At 39.3% G+C, this 17,431-nt stretch overlaps 1 protein-coding gene across 2 annotated transcripts in view; it reads right to left on the bottom strand.

The window, feature by feature from the left end:
• Window positions 1-6,930: 6,930 nt before the first annotated feature.
• LOC101158620 (5-hydroxytryptamine receptor 4) overlaps window positions 6,931-17,431 on the bottom strand; it is an 83,046-nt gene continuing 72,545 nt past the window's right edge. The window contains exon 7 of one of the 2 annotated variants that reach the window (XM_011481932.3): window positions 6,931-7,471. In XM_011481932.3, the coding sequence (XP_011480234.1) occupies window positions 7,378-7,471 (94 nt within the window). In that variant the 3' untranslated portion in view covers window positions 6,931-7,377. The other variant, XM_020707796.2, reaches the window with a different exon arrangement.

Genomic DNA, 17,431 nt, shown 5'->3' with positions numbered 1-17,431 from the left:
AACACTGTGCTAATGAAGGAGGAGAAACAACCTGAACTTTACAAGAAGCACGCAACTTTTACTTCGTCTGTTTGAAAAAAAAACTTACAGAAAGCGGACAATTAAACTAGCATTTTTGACCCTGTAATATTTTTCAAACAACATTATTTCTGGAGCAGACAAAAAAGAGTCTGTTCCAAAAAGCTCATTGGTGCAACATAGAAAATACAATGGGTGAGGCTACAAACTCTCTGCTCTGCTCCATTCTGATGCATCCACTCTAGATGAATAGATCCATGTACATCTTTGTTTTCCATGTCTGAGTTGGCAACTGGCTAAAACTGTATGGCTGGATAGCTCCAAAATTGCTCCTCATTATTGTTGCCACATTAATGTTAGGTTGGAGTTGTGAGGGGCTGTAATTTAGAGGTAAAGCATGGAAACAGAGAGCTCTCATTGATAGGGAAGGGAGGGGGTGGCGGGGTTGCTTCACCCACAACTCAGGGCGAAATTCTAACAAACAACTGCCACTTTGCAGAAACTATTTACTAGAAAACCACACAGGTTTTTTGATTTAGGCTAAAAATCGTGATTAAAAGACCACTGGGAAGGATTTGAAAATAGATCAAAAGATGGTTAGAGCGGGACTTTTAAGAAGAATAGACCAAAAAAAAATATCTACAATCAGGAAGGTGAGAAAAATAAATCCAAATTTATCCTAAAATGACCTGGTTAGTAGTATAACCAAAGGAAGAATCTTAGGCTAACTCAGCCAACTCAACCTCAGAACAGAAAACTCCAACTCTGGCTCTGAAGACCGAAATGGCTTCTGCCTCCTAAACTGAAAACAGAGTTGGTTATACAGAAGAACACAAAATGTTCTGTTTGGAAAGTGAAATCTTTGCGAGAAAATGAAGTTTAGATGTCAGTGAACAAAGTCTATCAAGCTTTAAACAGGAAGTTGCTTTAGAGAAACCAAAACCGATAAAACTTAATCTCTTCTAATGTTTTTATTGGAATTTTGGCAGCAGGTTTTTGAATCCTCTAAAGGTCTTTCTGGCAGGGAAGATTTACAATGGTCTTAACAAATGCATTAATTAATTTTTCAGTTTTGCTCTGAGACAGGACGTTCTTGACCTTTGAAACATTGCAGAGAGAGTAATGTAGGCTGTTCTAAAAATATTCTTTGTGAGTTAAAAGTGAACAACTCATCAAAATGACTCAAAGGTTTCTTATCGTAGAGCTGGAGACCAGTTTAATGTTTTCTAGTGTGATTATATTGGTGCATGGTAAATCCATAAGGTGCTCAGGTCCAAGAGCATCCACCTCTATTTTATGGGACATTCACATCAAAGCATTATCATCTTTAAGACGTGCCTGAAGTCTTGTAAACTGGCTGACATCCTGTTTCAATGAATAACTGAGTCTCATCAGCATGACAGAGAAAATTTGATGCTGTGCTTTCTACCTAACGGAAGCACATCCAGACTATACAGGAATGGGCCGAGCACAGAGCCCTGTGCAACACCACGACCAACTCTACTTTGGGAGAAAGACTCATTATGAACATAATACGTCTCAAGTTTGTTCAGAAAGCTTTTCTCCATTAGGTTGTAGGAAAAAACACAACAGTGCATCTGTTCTTAAATGGTAACTTAAATACACGGCTGCCAGGTGTGAATATTTTTTGGTAATAAGAAACCACTCTGACTTTTTTTTTACACCCAAAAAATACATTATTGATAGTATTTTCAAAGCTCAAGAAGCTGCGTTTTTACTTTAACAGGACAAAGTCATTCTTACCAGTGAACCATTGAGATTGTTTTCCTGTACTATCTTTAGCTAAACATAGTCAAACATTTCCTAACATTCAGGGTCTAAATTGTTCAGCTGAGAAAATGTGCAAACTGAAACAGGGACACAAAAAGGAAGTAGGAAGAGGAAGGTTGCACTGTCATACTTACAAAGCTAGTTTTCCTCTTGATGCCACTTTGGTTTGACATATTTATCCCCATATCATAATGCTGTGCTCAAAACTGTTTTAGAAAACATAAAAAATCAAATTCTGGGTCTGTGGTTGCATCTGTATTAAAAAAAAAAAGTTTTTCCTATTTTTGTCTTAAGCTGTCATTTTTAGCATATGCAGTGTTTTCCGGAGCATAAGTCACATTTTTTTTCCAGAGTCTTGGCAGGGGTGCGACTTATATTCAGAAGCGACTTATAAAGCATTAAATAGGCTCATATATTCAGCGAAACAACCGACTTCAGCGGTTGTTTCCCACTAACAACCACTTGTTGGCACTGTAGGTGTGTGTATCAGTTCTTCTGCATTACTGGCAGCAATGCAGAAGAAGAAGTGCCGTCCAAAACATGTTGCCATGCAGCTTTACGTTAGTAATAACACTAAAGCTAAAAGAGCTGTGCTTAAACACTGAGAACAATGCTAAAATTAAAACAGTTTCCAAAATGTTTTAGATCCTTTCATTTGTAACGTTATAATTCCGCCACTGGAGCCAGTACTCGCGCCTTACCAACGAATGGAGCGCTGCGCAAAGAGTACTATACGATAGCATCACACATGAATCGCAACTTCCATAATCTTTACAAATACTGTTCGAATTTCATTTTGTATTGCATTGATGTTGGAGTTAACCCTTGTGCTATCTTAGATGACCCCACCCTCACATTGACGTGTTCTCCCTACCATGACAAAGGAAGATAAAGGTGGAAAGATTTCATGTAATCCATGGACACCAGTGAAGATCACAAAACATTGAAGAAAAAAGGTTCAGCGCACTGTCTACTGGGTCTAGATGACCCAACTCCCAATGTTAAAGTGCCTAGGATAGCACAAGGGTTAAACAAAATAAATGTTTAAAAAAAAACAACTTCTCAATATCTTTGCCACACTTATGACAACCCTAATTCCATTTTTATGACGCAAAAGCCTCAAGCGAACTCTAAGACATACCTGCGCCCACCGTGAGATGCAGCTGCTCCTCTCTATGACCCTCCTCAAACCCGGACAACTCAAAAGCCCTCAGTAGAATTCTTCTTTAGCTGAAGGACAATAGATTACAATTTTAAAATTATTACAAACTATACATTTTATCTATTGCTGTGGCAAGCTGTGAGTTTGTTGAAGCATAAAAAATAATTTACCAATTTATTTTTCAATAACTAGGCCAGCGCACCAAAGCTGCTGTCTTAGAAAAATGTGTGTTTTTATTTTCGGTTATTCCATGATTTGGTCCACTTTAACCTCCTTTTCACCTTCAGATTATCGGAAGTATCACAGGAATCCTTGAGAAGACACCAAAGAGTTCACCTGCTGGCCTACATATTAACTACTCGAGTTAAGAAGAGCAGTTTACCACTAACTGACGTGAAAGTTTAGAAAAAAATTAGTTTGGATTAAGAAAATTGATGGCACACATCACAACAAGACTTAGTTTAATTATTGATGTGCATAGGAATTTGTTGTTGAGTCAGCATGAGAAACTTTTTTCCTTGCATGAATAAAAAAAATTTTTAACTTTTAAATAAAATAATTTAAATTATACGATACATAAAGAAACACAATCAACATATTAAAAAACAAGTTCGCCCTGACTTTGCTACAGTTTTCATACAACATCAAAAGAACTTAATGTCAGGAAATCTTAGAGTGTAGTGATCCAGGCAGACCACATGGGGAGCATAAATTGGTTGATTTAGCATTCACTGAGTGAAATTCCTACGAGTGTCAGCTGTGATACTTTCAATAATTATTGACGATTATCAGAATCAGAAATACTTTATTGATCCCACACGTAGAAAATGTGTGCGTTACCTTAGCAGCATTGTAATCATAAAAGAAAATACAATTATATAAAACAAATTAAATGTCAACAAATGTAAACAAATAATAAAAAAAGTAATAATATTCTACGACACTTAAAAAATGTGTTTTGCATTCCACCTTACCATAACAGTATTTTGCTATAATAGTGTAGAATAGCATAAAAAAACAGTTGTTTTGGTCCCTGTAATGAGCACATGGTGCACTTCGGCAGCGTGTTTGAATCTCCTCCCCCACTACTTGCATGTGCACACTGTCACAATTCCGCATTGCTTCCTGTCTGCTATATTCCTCACTCCTAACCCACAGTGTGGTGAAGGACGCATCAGATATTTTCCGGGATGATCCATGGTCAGTTATTAAAGCACTCTTACTTTCACTTCCAAATATATAAAGTAGTTCAGGTCAGATTGAACTCCAGTCTGACCTGTAAGTCCTGTGTAGGCGGAAACATGCAGTAAATCCTTTTAGTCTTCATAAAAAATGACAGTTTAATTATTTCTTCTAGATCTTTATGCTGAAAAGGCATATCTTTTACCCTTTTTTTAAACAAACCCGTTTGGTTTTGCTGTACTCCTTTCTTGTTGGAAACTAAAAGGCATTTCATTTTGTGTGAGCTGCAGATCAGAAAAGATCTCTGCAGAACAGCCAGAAATTTCACATGATGCTCAGAAAAAAACAAGTCTCAGTTCCTGATTGAGACACATTCATGAGATGATCATTAATGTGCTGCCCTCTACTTTTGACTGTCCGCAGGTCAGAATACCCCATAATAATGGCAGTCAAGGCAGCAAATCTACTCAAAATGTTTGAAACTGGTGGAGGGAAGGACTGGGGAGGAAAAACATTAGTTACAAGAGCTGTGATGTTTTCAACTCCCTCCACAGGTTTTGTATTGGACTGAGACTAGCGAGAGCACTCCAGAACCTTGAAATGTTTTTTATGTCCTTCACTGCCTTAGCAATGATTTTAGGATCATCATCGTGATGAGGGATCCAGCCATGTTTTGTCCTCAGGGCTCTCACTGATGGTAGGAGGTTTTTGCCCAAAATGTCTCCATACATGAATCTCATTTCTTTAATACTGATCAGTCGTTCTGTCCACTTTGAGAAAAAATAGTCCCAAATCATGATGTTTCCACCCCCATGCTTAACAGTGAGTATAGTATTCTTAAGATATAACTCAGTATTCTCCCTCTTCCAAGCACATGTCCTTTATACCAAAGCATTCTATTTTGGCCTCATCTGACCATATGGCAGTCTCCCAAAGTTCCTCTGAATCATCCAGATCAAGGATGGGCAACTTTAGGCCTCGAGGGCCGCATTCCTGCATGATCACCTGAACCAGGTAATCGTTGATGAGGTCTTGGATACCTGGAAATCATGCAGACACTGCGGCCCTCGAGGCCTTGAGTTGCCCATCCCTGATCCAGATGGTCTCTGGAGAATTTTGGACCGGCTTGGACTTCAGAACCAGACGGACCTTGTTACCATAGTACCCTTTGTTATGGTGGTTCCAGCTCTCTTCACATCATTGACCAGTTCCCCCTTGTAGCTCTGGACTGTTTCCTCATCGTTCTTGAAATCTTTGTTACCCTATATATAGCAGGTAAGATCTTGCATGAAGCTCCAGGTGGAGGTAGATTGTCTGTGATCTTTTATTTCTTCCATTTTCTAATAATTGCTTCAACAGTTGATCTCTTCTCATCATGCTGCTTGTTTATTGTAGGTTCGTTTCAGTCTTGCTCAGGTGAACAATCTTGTCGCTGGTGTCATTCTCTTCAGTCTTGGTTATGGAGGAGATGTTACAGTCTGACTGTTTAAGGGTGTGGACAGGTGTGTTTATACAGACAAGCAGTTCAAACAGGGGACAGTAACACAGGTACCCGGTTGAAGATTGAAGAAGAAGTTAAAGGTCTGGGAGAGACAGAATTCTTGTTAGTAGGAGATAAATATACTCAATCAGAAAATGTGGTTTCCTAGATTGTTTTCTATATCGTGTCTCTCAGATTTGAAGCGTACTTACGATGAACATTCCAGACCTCTCACATTTTTAAGAGCTACAACTTTTACAATACGTGACTGGCCAACACTTTTTAGCTCCACAAAATGTGTGGAAGGCCTCAAAAAGACAATCAATGCAAAACCTGCAGTGCAACAGGTTGGGGTCAACAAAGACAGAAGCAAATGAAAACCTAGAAACCTTTTACCTAGGTTTGTCATGTCACAGAGCTGATTTGAACTGCTCATTAACTTTACTATTTTGTTGACTTGCATCATAAAAGTGTTTTATGTTAAACTGTTGGAATTGTAAATAACACAAAAAAATATTATTGGGTACATTAAGGTCAATATAAGATGTGTCCCATTGATTTTACTTCTGTGACCCAAAAAAAAAAAAAAAATCAAAACAATTGAAAGGATTTGGGCTATTTTTGAATCTTTACTGACACCTACTGGACAGAAAATAAAAAACAATTTGATATAAAAAGTAAATGTTCCACACTTTCCTCTAGGCTTTTTCCTTTTCTGTAATGTTGTGTTAATTTCTGAGGGATGAGTAAGTGGCACCTTGCACATTAGCTCACTTATGCTTTTTAAGTTCTTTATTCAAGATCATGTTTTTTCTCACCTTTTTCAAGGTTTAAGCCCTCGTGCTTTTTGCCACAAGTCCTCCATCAACCCAGGCTTTACTGTTAAGCTGTTTTGTAGTTATTTCATTTGCTGCAGTTGTTTCCCCAAATACTAAATCAAAAATGAGCTTTTAGAAAAGAGACTTGGTAGCAAACAACTGTAGTAAAAACCTGAAAAACAAGAGAAAAGGCATTTATTTGTGACATTTAAGTCTCTGAGAAAATATCTAACGATAACGTGGGCAAACTGTTTCTTTTCTTTTCTTTTTTCTCAAAGTTAGTTTTAATTTTTAAAGCTTTTATTCATTTTCCAAAGTTTAAAGCCGAACAGATTCTGTTATTACTATCTCAAAATGACAAAAGTTTTCAGTCTTTATGATGCACTTAACCTTTGTGACGAGTTTGAATAAAACATAAAATAAAAAATCTCAGGATGCAGTTTTGTTGTCCTTAAATCAGCAGACACTTAGAACAAACACACAGTGGCACCAGAAATGAAAAGTTTAATGGAATAAAAGCAGACAGGTGTTGGACCAACTGTCGGACTTTATGAACATATCAAACATCAATGCTTGATGGAGTTTAACGGGTGAGAAGCAGAAGGCTTCTATTCATCTTCTCAGGATGACTTCAAACTGTGACCTGTGAGTTAGAATACAAGCAGACATGCCCTTAGTCTGTATAAATATTTGATTAATAATACTAAAGTTCCTCTCCTGCCGGCCTTCATTGTATTTTTTTTGTCCAAAAAAGTCCAGACCTGATGAATAATAACACCAATCATCAGATCTTCATAAGGACCAGGATGATGATAGACGAGAGACTTTTGTTTCCAGGAAATACACAATCCCAGAGCAGTCTGTGGGGATCAGTGGGCTAATGGGTTTGACACTCAGACATCAGCTCTTCCCCCGAAAAGTCCGCCTCATAGCGCTCCTATAGAGTCCTGGGATTCCTGCTCGTTGCGGAGGATTGTCCGACCGTTGTCGCTGTAACTCCGGTTAGGCAGGAACGACAACCTGGAAGACACACACACAGACCAGATCAGCTCCACAAAGTAACTACACAATTTTGTTATTAGTGAGACGGGCAAAAAAACAAGAAGGAGATGTTTTCACAGAGTCTGCAGTGGATAAAAAGAATCGGGAGGATTAAACACGTAAAAGTCAGCATTTGGTGCCTTTTTTGGATGAACTTCTGTGCAGCTTCAACAGGAATGAAAAGGTCTGGGAAATCAGAACCGGGTTGCTTAAAATCCTCAAAGATCTTTTTAAAGTTGGCGCCTGACTGGTCTGTGAAGATGGCAGAGAAGATAGGACCATTGGTTGCCTCCATGCCAGTTTGTTTAAAGTTCAGCTCCAAAGTAAAACAGTTTTTAAAGCCAGTTTAGTCTTCTGTGTTTTTTTTACTGATTTATTTATGAAAAACAAAACAACTGTGATTTTTTTTTCAACATAGTACACACACAAACACTGATTGTCATCCTCTGATAATTTAGTAGCCATAACAATTTAGCTGTTTTTGCAAGTCTAAAATTCTTATGCCTGCTTAAAAAACAGCACATAAATCACTAAGCTGCAACTTTATTATAACTCTGTTTGCAAAGTCCTAAACATTCTACAGCTGCTAGTACATACATGTTGATTTTTGTAGTAAAATACATCCTATAGGGCCAAACTTTGACAACACAAACTCTGACTTTTAGCACCATGTGGAGCTGCTCCCCGGAGACACGTGTGCATTGATAGGTAGAGTCACACAATTATCACTGAAGCCATTCATAGGATTTAGAAATATTTTGCAAAAATTCACCAACATCACCCAAAAAAACAAAAAAACACCAAAGGTGGCACAAAGTTTCCACCCCTCACTGTGGTATCTGAAGGATTCACATAATTAATTCTTTCTCATCAGATCAATGGTGTCAGTCTGCCCCCGCACACACTCACACAGTCCCATGTGGAGGCCTGTTCAGGCCTAAGGGGCCACAAGGGAAAGATAAACAGAAATGTTCTGTAACTTTGGCTCCTCTGTTGTCTGTATTATCTGCGAAGTCAGTTTGTTTACAATCCAAACAGAGCTCCTTCTCTGTCTCTGTCCGTCCGTCTGTCACACAGAAGTGGATGAGCATCCTCCTGCCAACAGCCAGCAGGGAGATCAGTGTTTGTCTTCTGGGGACAGAGAAAACAAGATGCCTTACTGTGAAAAAAAAACCTATAAGTATCAAAATATGTCTGCCCTCTAACATATTTCCTCTGGTTCATAGTGGTCACTACAGCAGACAGCTACTAAAAAGTAACTCTCTTTAATGCTTTGGTTTCTGTGGTGGAACTGCATGTCGATGACTAGAGTGCTCTCTTCTGTCATAGTCCATTGAGTTCAATTCACTGGTCAGTTGTTGTAACTGCAAGTAAATTTAATAGATCCAGTTGCCTTAATATTTAAACAAAATGATGACATACAGTAACATCTGGGGAAGGATAACATTTGTTTGGAATATGATTTTTCTTATGCACGATATGTAAAAATTTACGAGTGTGTCCATTAAAGGAGACATCATGCATTACCCAGAATTTTTTTTTTTACAGATTTCTACCATTTTTTGCACACTACAATAAAAATTTCTACAAAATTTTCAAAATTCTACTCCAATCAGCAGATTTGTATAACATTACACAAAACATCTGCCTCTCCGTTTTTTCCAAAGTATTTTGTGAAAATCTACACACATTTTCACACCTTAGACACAGATCAGGGTTGTGAGGTTAACTTCCTTGTCCTTACAGAACTCGGATTGCCAATGACCACACTAACAAAAGAAACCGATAAACCGCAGCCACCAGGTGTGGAAGCACATGTGCTAATCTAAAAAAAATGCAGTACTCTGGTGTGCTTTAAAGGCAACAGGTGAGTTCACATGTCCTAAACAAAAATGGAAGAAGCTAGAAGACGAAGTTAGAATGAGAGGACATGATGGAAGTAGAGGTAGAAGAGGAGGCCCTGGTAGATAAAGAAGGAGATCGAGGAAAAGAGGATTGAATAGTTGAATGAAACTGAATAAAGAAGACAAGGAGCAAATTTGACTCAAGAAATACACGCAACATTTTTATTCATTGCTAGTTAATTACTGTAACTCATTATGGTAACAAATACTTTTAGGATTGACAAAGAACTTGAAATCTTCAGTTTGCAGTGTCTTTGTTATGAAGTGCATGGTGAGTGTATAGTGGGACTTTGTGCACATTCACCCTGTATGTCAAATTACTCAGGAGGAAAATAACAGGGTTGTCACTATTTTTTTCTTCATCTTAAATACCATACATAAACATTTCTGTCCGGAAATCTAAATGGGTTTTTTAATTGATCACAGCAGTGTGAAACTAGCTGCAATAGTTTAGGATCATTGAGGACTATATTGGTCATATGATGTTGTAGTGCAACAGAAGAACCACACGGGGATAGCTTTGTTATTTCATAATATTCCCGCCGCTGTGAATTCATTGGCATACATTTGCGTTCAGCTTAACTTACTGGTTTGATGCCTGTAATCAAACAAATGCACTGATTTTTAGAGGATTTGTACAATCAGTTAACATCAGCTCCTCACTTTCATTCATTTAATAGGAAAACAGCCTGTACCAGACAATGCATTCTGGGTTAAGGACAAGCACAACAAAAAGGTTGCTGCAAACAGTGATGCCCTGGAATGACTTATTATTGCAGGTGGAGCTGCTCACAGGAATCATGAACCAGCTTCAGAAGTACTAACATTCTTACCTTTAGCTTTAGCTGTTACCTTGAATGGCAGCTAGTTTTTGTTTTTTGACAGTCCAGAACTTTAGCACAAATGTTGTGTGAAAGCATCGTTCTTTGAGACCGACGCTTTTGTTTGTGGTTGTCCTGATCCGTCTTAACTGTGGCCCCGTGGACTTCCTGTGACGTCATTTCCGGGTGAGCTATTCCCAGTGCTAGCTGTGTGACTGCTGTCCTCTTGTTTGGCATTAGCCTTACTACTATTGCTTACTCTAAGGGTTATCTGGGTTAATATTCACATCTAGTACCTTTTATTAGCGAATTCACCACTGTTAAACCGCTTGCTGTTCACTTTTCTCATTTTGCTAAATAAACCACTTCTCTTTACTTAAACACCGCTAGCCTTAGCTTAGAACCTAGTATGGCCACCACCACTCCTTCCGCCTCTCCTCCTCTCTCCTGCCCCATGTGCCATATGTTTAGTGATGATCCTGCCTCCTTTAGTGAAGATAGGGGTAGGTGTGTTAAGTGTAGTCTTGTGTTAGACTTGGAGGCCAGGCTGGAGCAGTTAGAAGCGCGGCTCCGCACAGTGGAAGCTAAGCCGGCTAGCCAGGTCGTTACTCGTAGCGCGGGCCGCGCTACCAGGGCTAACTTAGCTAGCACCCCAGCGCCCTCCCAACAGCCGGGAGACAGTCAGGGGTTTGTACCGGTTGGGAGGAAACATAGTGCTAAACGCAAAAACTTAGAGCACCCGAGACTCCACGTTAGTAATAGGTTCTCCCCCCTCAGCGACACACCCGCTGAACACTCAACTCTGGTTATAGGCTCTTCTGAAGTTAGAAACGTGGAGCTCCCAGCGGCTACTGTCAGGTGTTATCCGGGGGCCAGAGTTGGTGACATCGAGGGGAACCTTAGGATGTTAGCTCAGAGTAAGTCCAGGTTCCGCCGAGTCGTGATTCACGCAGGCGGTAATGATGCCCGACGGAGACAGTCAGAGGTGGTTAAGTTAAACGTAACTTCGGTGTGTAAACTGGCTAAGACGATGTCCGACACTGTAATTTTCTCTGGTCCCCTGCCGAACTTAGTCAATGATGAAATGTACAGCCGCTTTTCATCATTTAACCGCTGGCTTTCTAGATGGTGCTCGGAAAACGGCGTTGGTTTTGTGGATAACTGGAGCGCGTTTTGGGGGAAGCCCGGTCTCATGCGGAGAGACGGCGTCCATCCCACTCGGGACGGTGCCGCTCTTCTTTCTAGAAACATTTCTGCTAGCCTTAGTCTGTTAACCTGACAATCCAGAGACGAGACCCGGGCGCAGAGCAGCAGTGTAAAACGCTCCTCTGAGCCTCCCTTAGGGTTAGTGCCGGTGCAAAACCCATGCAGGGAAAGTCAAGCAGGTCCTAGCTTTAGCTTATGGGCTGAAAGACAAATGAAAGGAGCGCGTCATAGAAACCTTACAGTGACAGACAGCAGTTCTCACAAGCAGAATTATGATGTCATTAAATGCGGTTTATTAAACATTCGATCCATTTCCTCCAAGTCCCTCTTAGTCAACGAGTTAATTACTGATAACAATCTTAGTCTTTTAGCCTTAACAGAAACTTGGCTCCATCAGGATGACTATGTTAGATTGAATGAAGCAACCCCCCCCACTTATGCTAACTATCAGAAATCCAGGATTTCAGGGAAAGGAGGTGGTTTGGCAGTAATATCACAGTCTAGCTTACTTCTCAGCCCTAAAGTTAAAAATGCTTATAATTCATTTGAAAGCATCATATTGTCTTTAAGTCACCCAAACAGGAAAACTCGAAAACCTGTTTTACTCATAATTATTTATCGCCCCCCCGGCCCATATTCAGAATTTTTAACTGAGTTTTCCGACTTCCTATCGACTATTGTCTTAGATTCTGATCAAATTATAATATTAGGGGATTTTAATATTCATGTTGATGACCCCAGTGACTGCCTAGGAAAGGCTTTTGCAGCTTTATTAGATGATGTTGGTTTCACCCAAAGTGTGAATGAACCCACTCACTGTCATAAGCACACCCTGGACCTTGTTCTAACCCATGGGATAGAGATCAGCCAGCTGAGTGTCCTTCCTCTTAACCCCATCATTTCTGATCACTTTCTGATTACCTTCCAGCTTACACTGGAACATCCTTCTGCCCCAGTGAATAAGAAACAGCTTAGAAGAATCTTAACTGACCGTTCTGTGTCTGAGTTTAAACACACAGTTCAGCCAGTACTTAGTGATATTCTGAGAAAATACTCTGAGACCAGCTCCCATAGTATCAGTCCTAGTATAAATGACCACTTTGTTAATGATGCCTTACAAGCCCTCAGGAGTACACTCGATGTTGTTGCCCCCTTGAAACCTAAGTTCGTCAGACAAAACCGAGTAGCACCGTGGTTTAACGCTGAAACTCGTTCTCTTAAACGAGAAACCCGTAAGTTGGAAAGAGAATGGCGCCGCTCCGGTTCAGAGCAGTCTCTGGATATCTGGAAACATAGCCTATTAAATTATAAAAAAGCTCTGCGTAGAGCTAGAAGCCAGTACTATTCAACCTTAATATCAGAGAATGGAAACAATCCAAGATTTCTTTTTAGCACTATAGCTAAATTAACTCGCAGTCAGAGCTCAGTAGAACCACATGTTCCTGTTTCTCTCAGCTCTGATGATTTTCTTACATTTTTCGATAGTAAAATCTTAAATATTAGACATAAGTTAAATCAAGTTATTCCTACTATCAGCCCAGAACAGGCTGAAGCGGTAGAAATGGAGGCATCCATAGAAACCTCTGTAACATTAGACTGCTTCACTGCTGTGGATCAAGCGGAAATAACATCAATTATTACGTCCTCCAAATCCTCAACGTGTCTGTTAGACCCAATTCCCACTAGACTTTTTAAAGAAACTTTTCCCCTAATTAATGATCCCATATTAACAATGATAAATGCCTCTCTGGAAACGGGTTACGTGCCACAGTCTTTTAAATATGCAGTTGTTAAACCTCTTCTGAAAAAGCCCAGTTTGGATCCTAGCATCTTGGCCAACTATAGACCGATATCAAACCTGCCCTTTATTTCTAAAATCCTAGAAAGAGTTGTAGTTAAGCAGCTTTACTGCCACCTACAGGACAACAGCCACTTTGAAGACTTTCAGTCGGGGTTTAGACCTCACCACAGTACGGAAACTGCACTAGTTAGAGTCTCTAATGACTTGTTATTGGCCTCAGAAAAGGGACTACTTTCTATTCTGGTCCTGTTGGACCTCAGTGCTGCCTTTGACACTATCGACCACGGTATTTTACTCCATAGATTAGAGCAGGACATAGGGATCAGAGGATCTGCTCTCCAGTGGTTTAAATCCTATCTGTCTGATAGGTATCAGTTCGTTAATGTAAATGGCCATTCCTCTCAGTGCACTCGAGTCAACTATGGAGTCCCACAGGGCTCAGTCTTGGGACCGATCCTGTTTACGCTTTATATGTTACCCCTAGGAAACATAATCAGGAAACACAGCATTAATTTTCATTGTTATGCCGACGATACGCAGTTGTATTTATCCATGAAGCCTGACCAGAATGACCAGATAGAGAAACTGAACGCCTGCATCAGTGACATCAAGACCTGGATGACAATTAATTACCTCCTCTTGAACCCAGAAAAAACTGAGGTCATTATACTTGGTCCTAAAAACCTCAGAGATGCTCTGTCTGCTCAGATAGTCTCCCTGGATGGTATAAGTATAGCCCCCAATTCCACAGTTAGAAACCTTGGGGTTTTACTTGACCAGGATTTATCATTTAAGGCTCATATATCTCAGGCGTGTAGAACTGCCTTTTTTCACCTGCGGAATATTGCTAAGATCAGAAATATACTTTCTAAGAGTGATGCTGAAAAACTCATCCATGCATTTGTTACGTCGAGGCTGGATTACTGTAACTCCTTGTTAGCAGCGTGTCCTAAGAGTTCCTTAAGAAGTCTCCAGCTTGTTCAGAACGCAGCTGCTAGATTGTTAGCTGGAACCAGCAGAAGAGATCACATCACTCCTGTGTTAGTTTCGCTCCATTGGCTCCCAGTTGATTCTAGAATTAAGTTCAAGATCCTCCTGTTAACCTATAAGGCCTTACATGGAATGGCCCCGTCCTATATTAAGGACCTCATAGTCCCTTACCAACCAATCAGAACACTTCGCTCGCAAAATGCAGGACTGCTTGTGGTTCCTAGAATTGGTAAAAGTACGGTTGGAGGTAGAGCGTTTAGCCACCAAGCCCCTGTCTTATGGAATAAACTCCCAGCTCATATAAGAGAGGCCGACTCAGTTTCTACATTCAAAGCTAGACTGAAAACATTCCTCTTTGGACAGGCTTATTGTCAGACTAGTTAGTATTCAGAGATTATTTAACTTAATGTTAGTTTGTTTAAATTAAACTTAATAATAACTATTTCTTTTAAAAGGCTGCTAGAAGTTGAAGCTGGGGTAACTATGGTACACTGGGGTTCTGTCCTCTTTCCTGTTTTTACTTCTACCCTTCCTCTCCTCTATTCTTGATCATAATTTATCATTTAGTTCTCCATGCCTCTGTTTGGTGCAGTGCGATTCATGTATTGTCCCTCTTTTCCTCTCCCCTCCTGGGGAGTGGGAGTGCTTCCAGACTCCAGTTGGCTCATCCGTGCTCCAGTTCCTGACCGTTTACCTCGCCTTTGCTCCTGCTCCTACACCTGGCTGTGGATCCTGCCTCTGGCTCATCTCTGGCTCGTCTCTGCTCTGTACCTGACCGAGTACCTTGTCTCTGCTCCTGCTCCTACACCTGGCTGTGGTTCCTGTCTCCGGCTCGACTCGCGCCTTTGACTGTCCCGATAACCACGGCTGGATGAAGCTCGTCTGCTGGACTTTTATATAATTGTTGTTGTAGATTTAGATAAGTTAATTCTTCTCTAAGATTTCTGGTAAATCGCCTGTCCGTCCTGGGGGAGGATCCCTCCTTCATGTGGGCACCCCTGAGGTTTCTTCGTTTTTTCCGGAATTGGTTTTTTTGGGAGTTTTTCCTTACCGCGAAGGGGGGTCTAAGGGCAGGGATGCCAGTATAGCTTAGTCAGTTTGTTAGTTCATTTTAGTATTTTTCTATTGAACTCTTTGTATTCGTGATCCTTTTGATTTCATGTTTTACTTCGAAGCCCATCGAGACGACTGTTGTTGTGATTTTGGGCTATACAAATAAAATTGAATTGAATTGAATTGAATTGAATTTCCTTCAGAATTTCCTCAACACTGCCTGCACTTCCAGACCAAATTGTGTCAGAAAGAAAACACACAAAAATATCAGGAACCAACTAAAAATAAGAAAAAAAAAATCCCTTTGAACATAAATCATTTAGTCTTTAAAATAAATAAATAAACACAGTATTTATTTGCTAATTAAACCCTGTCCATGTTTTTGTAGATCACATATAAAGTTTGAAAATCTGAGGCTGAAGCTAAAAATAATTCAAATTTACGACAAATTAAAATGAAGTATATGGAGTGATATTTCTGCCACCACGTTGCACACAAAACTTTCTAAGTTGCAGGTGAAAATATTAAATATTTGCTTTTCAATAATTTATCATTCTGCTTTGATATTTTTTTTGCTTTCAAAAACGTTTTTTGCGTTTGCAAAACACATGTTTTCGCGTGCGTTCAAATCTCGCTTTTGTCCTATCTTTGATTTTGCTTAGCGTGATATGACTGCCACTGGCATCGCCAAAAAGAAATTTGCATGCGTTGAGTGTCATTTCACTTTTTTCCTATCTTTGATTTTGCTGATTTAAATTTCAGTTTGACGTGACCAAGCTGCCATCAAACAGCTGCTGATTGGTCCAGATTCTAACCAATCGAGTGTCCCTGTCTAGAAAGTTTTGTGTGCAACGTGGTGGCAGAAATATCACTCCATAGAAGTAACCTAAAATTAGATCAAATGCACCTTTAAATCTAAAACAGAAGACATCAGGGTTTGTTGACATAATAAAAGCAGAGGCTTTAAAAGTGACTGACATTATTTATTATTATATCTATTATTCCAAAATGCAACAATCCGATCATAAAGTCCTCCAGGTGTAATTGTAGGTTTTGATGTCATTTTTAAAAAGTTCCACTATTTTTTTGACAAAGAAGACACTTCCTCTGATTCTGAAACTAGTCTTTCACTAGTAAAACTCTCAGATGCATTTTTATCCACAAAAGATACATTCTATGATCTTGTATCCTATATCATACAACATTACATCTTGCGCAAAAAAGTGCCCTTCTAATATTTCCTTACAAAAACTTTCATCAATAACTCCCCATTGAAGTACTGACAGGACCGCAGCAGAAAACAACAATAACTGTAAGATCTAAATACAAATACTAACTGATCGTGTGCATTATTTTTGTTTATTCAGATATCCCAATAAATCATAAACTTCTTTAGTTCATCGTGATGCTCAGAAAGGGTGTTTTTGTCTATATATTATGATAGTCATTTCTTCTTTTGAACAGTTAGTCATCTGTGACAGCAGTGAATGCAGTTTATTTTTTTAAACAGAAGCTAGGATGTGAGAGTTTTGATTTGCTTGAATCTACACTTCAAACTGAGATAAAGCTAATTAAAATATAGAACTTATTGTAATACCTTAAAAAACAAGTCTTTTAAACAGAATTTATGCTTCTAATTTATTTCTTTTCTGTTTCTTAACTACTATATTATTACTATTATTATTATTTTGGTTTATCGATTATTTTTTATTTAGCTTCATTGTACTTGTCTTTCTTATATTGTCTAATTGTTTTGTTTTTATGACGTATGCTCGCTTCTTTGCCCTTAAAAAAGCAATTCTGATGACAATGGATCCTTATTTGGTAAACAAAGGTTAAATTGAAGAACAATGACAAAAAAAACAACACATTCTTACACAGAATTTATACAGAAATTGGATTAAGCCTCAAAATTAGTTAGTCTTCATTGAGAGAGACATTAGAGAAGGAAGAAGGATCAATTTGATCAATGTAACCTTTTTTGCATTTTTGGGCGGCATTTTATAATTCTCATTAATGTTAACTGTGGCAATCATCTGACAATAAATCCAAACGCACTGCTTGTACTTCCTCAGTTATCTCAGCAGGCCGTATGGCTTCAATTTGGGACGTTTCATTTGGAAACCTGGAAACAGTCATTCCAAGTTAAGTCCCCAGCCCCACA

Source organism: Oryzias latipes, chromosome 12 (genome assembly GCF_002234675.1).
Source record: "Oryzias latipes chromosome 12, ASM223467v1".
Taxonomy (NCBI): Eukaryota; Metazoa; Chordata; class Actinopteri; order Beloniformes; family Adrianichthyidae; genus Oryzias; species Oryzias latipes.
Note: the sequence above shows the minus strand (reverse complement) of the source record. Positions and strands in the feature narration are given on the sequence as shown.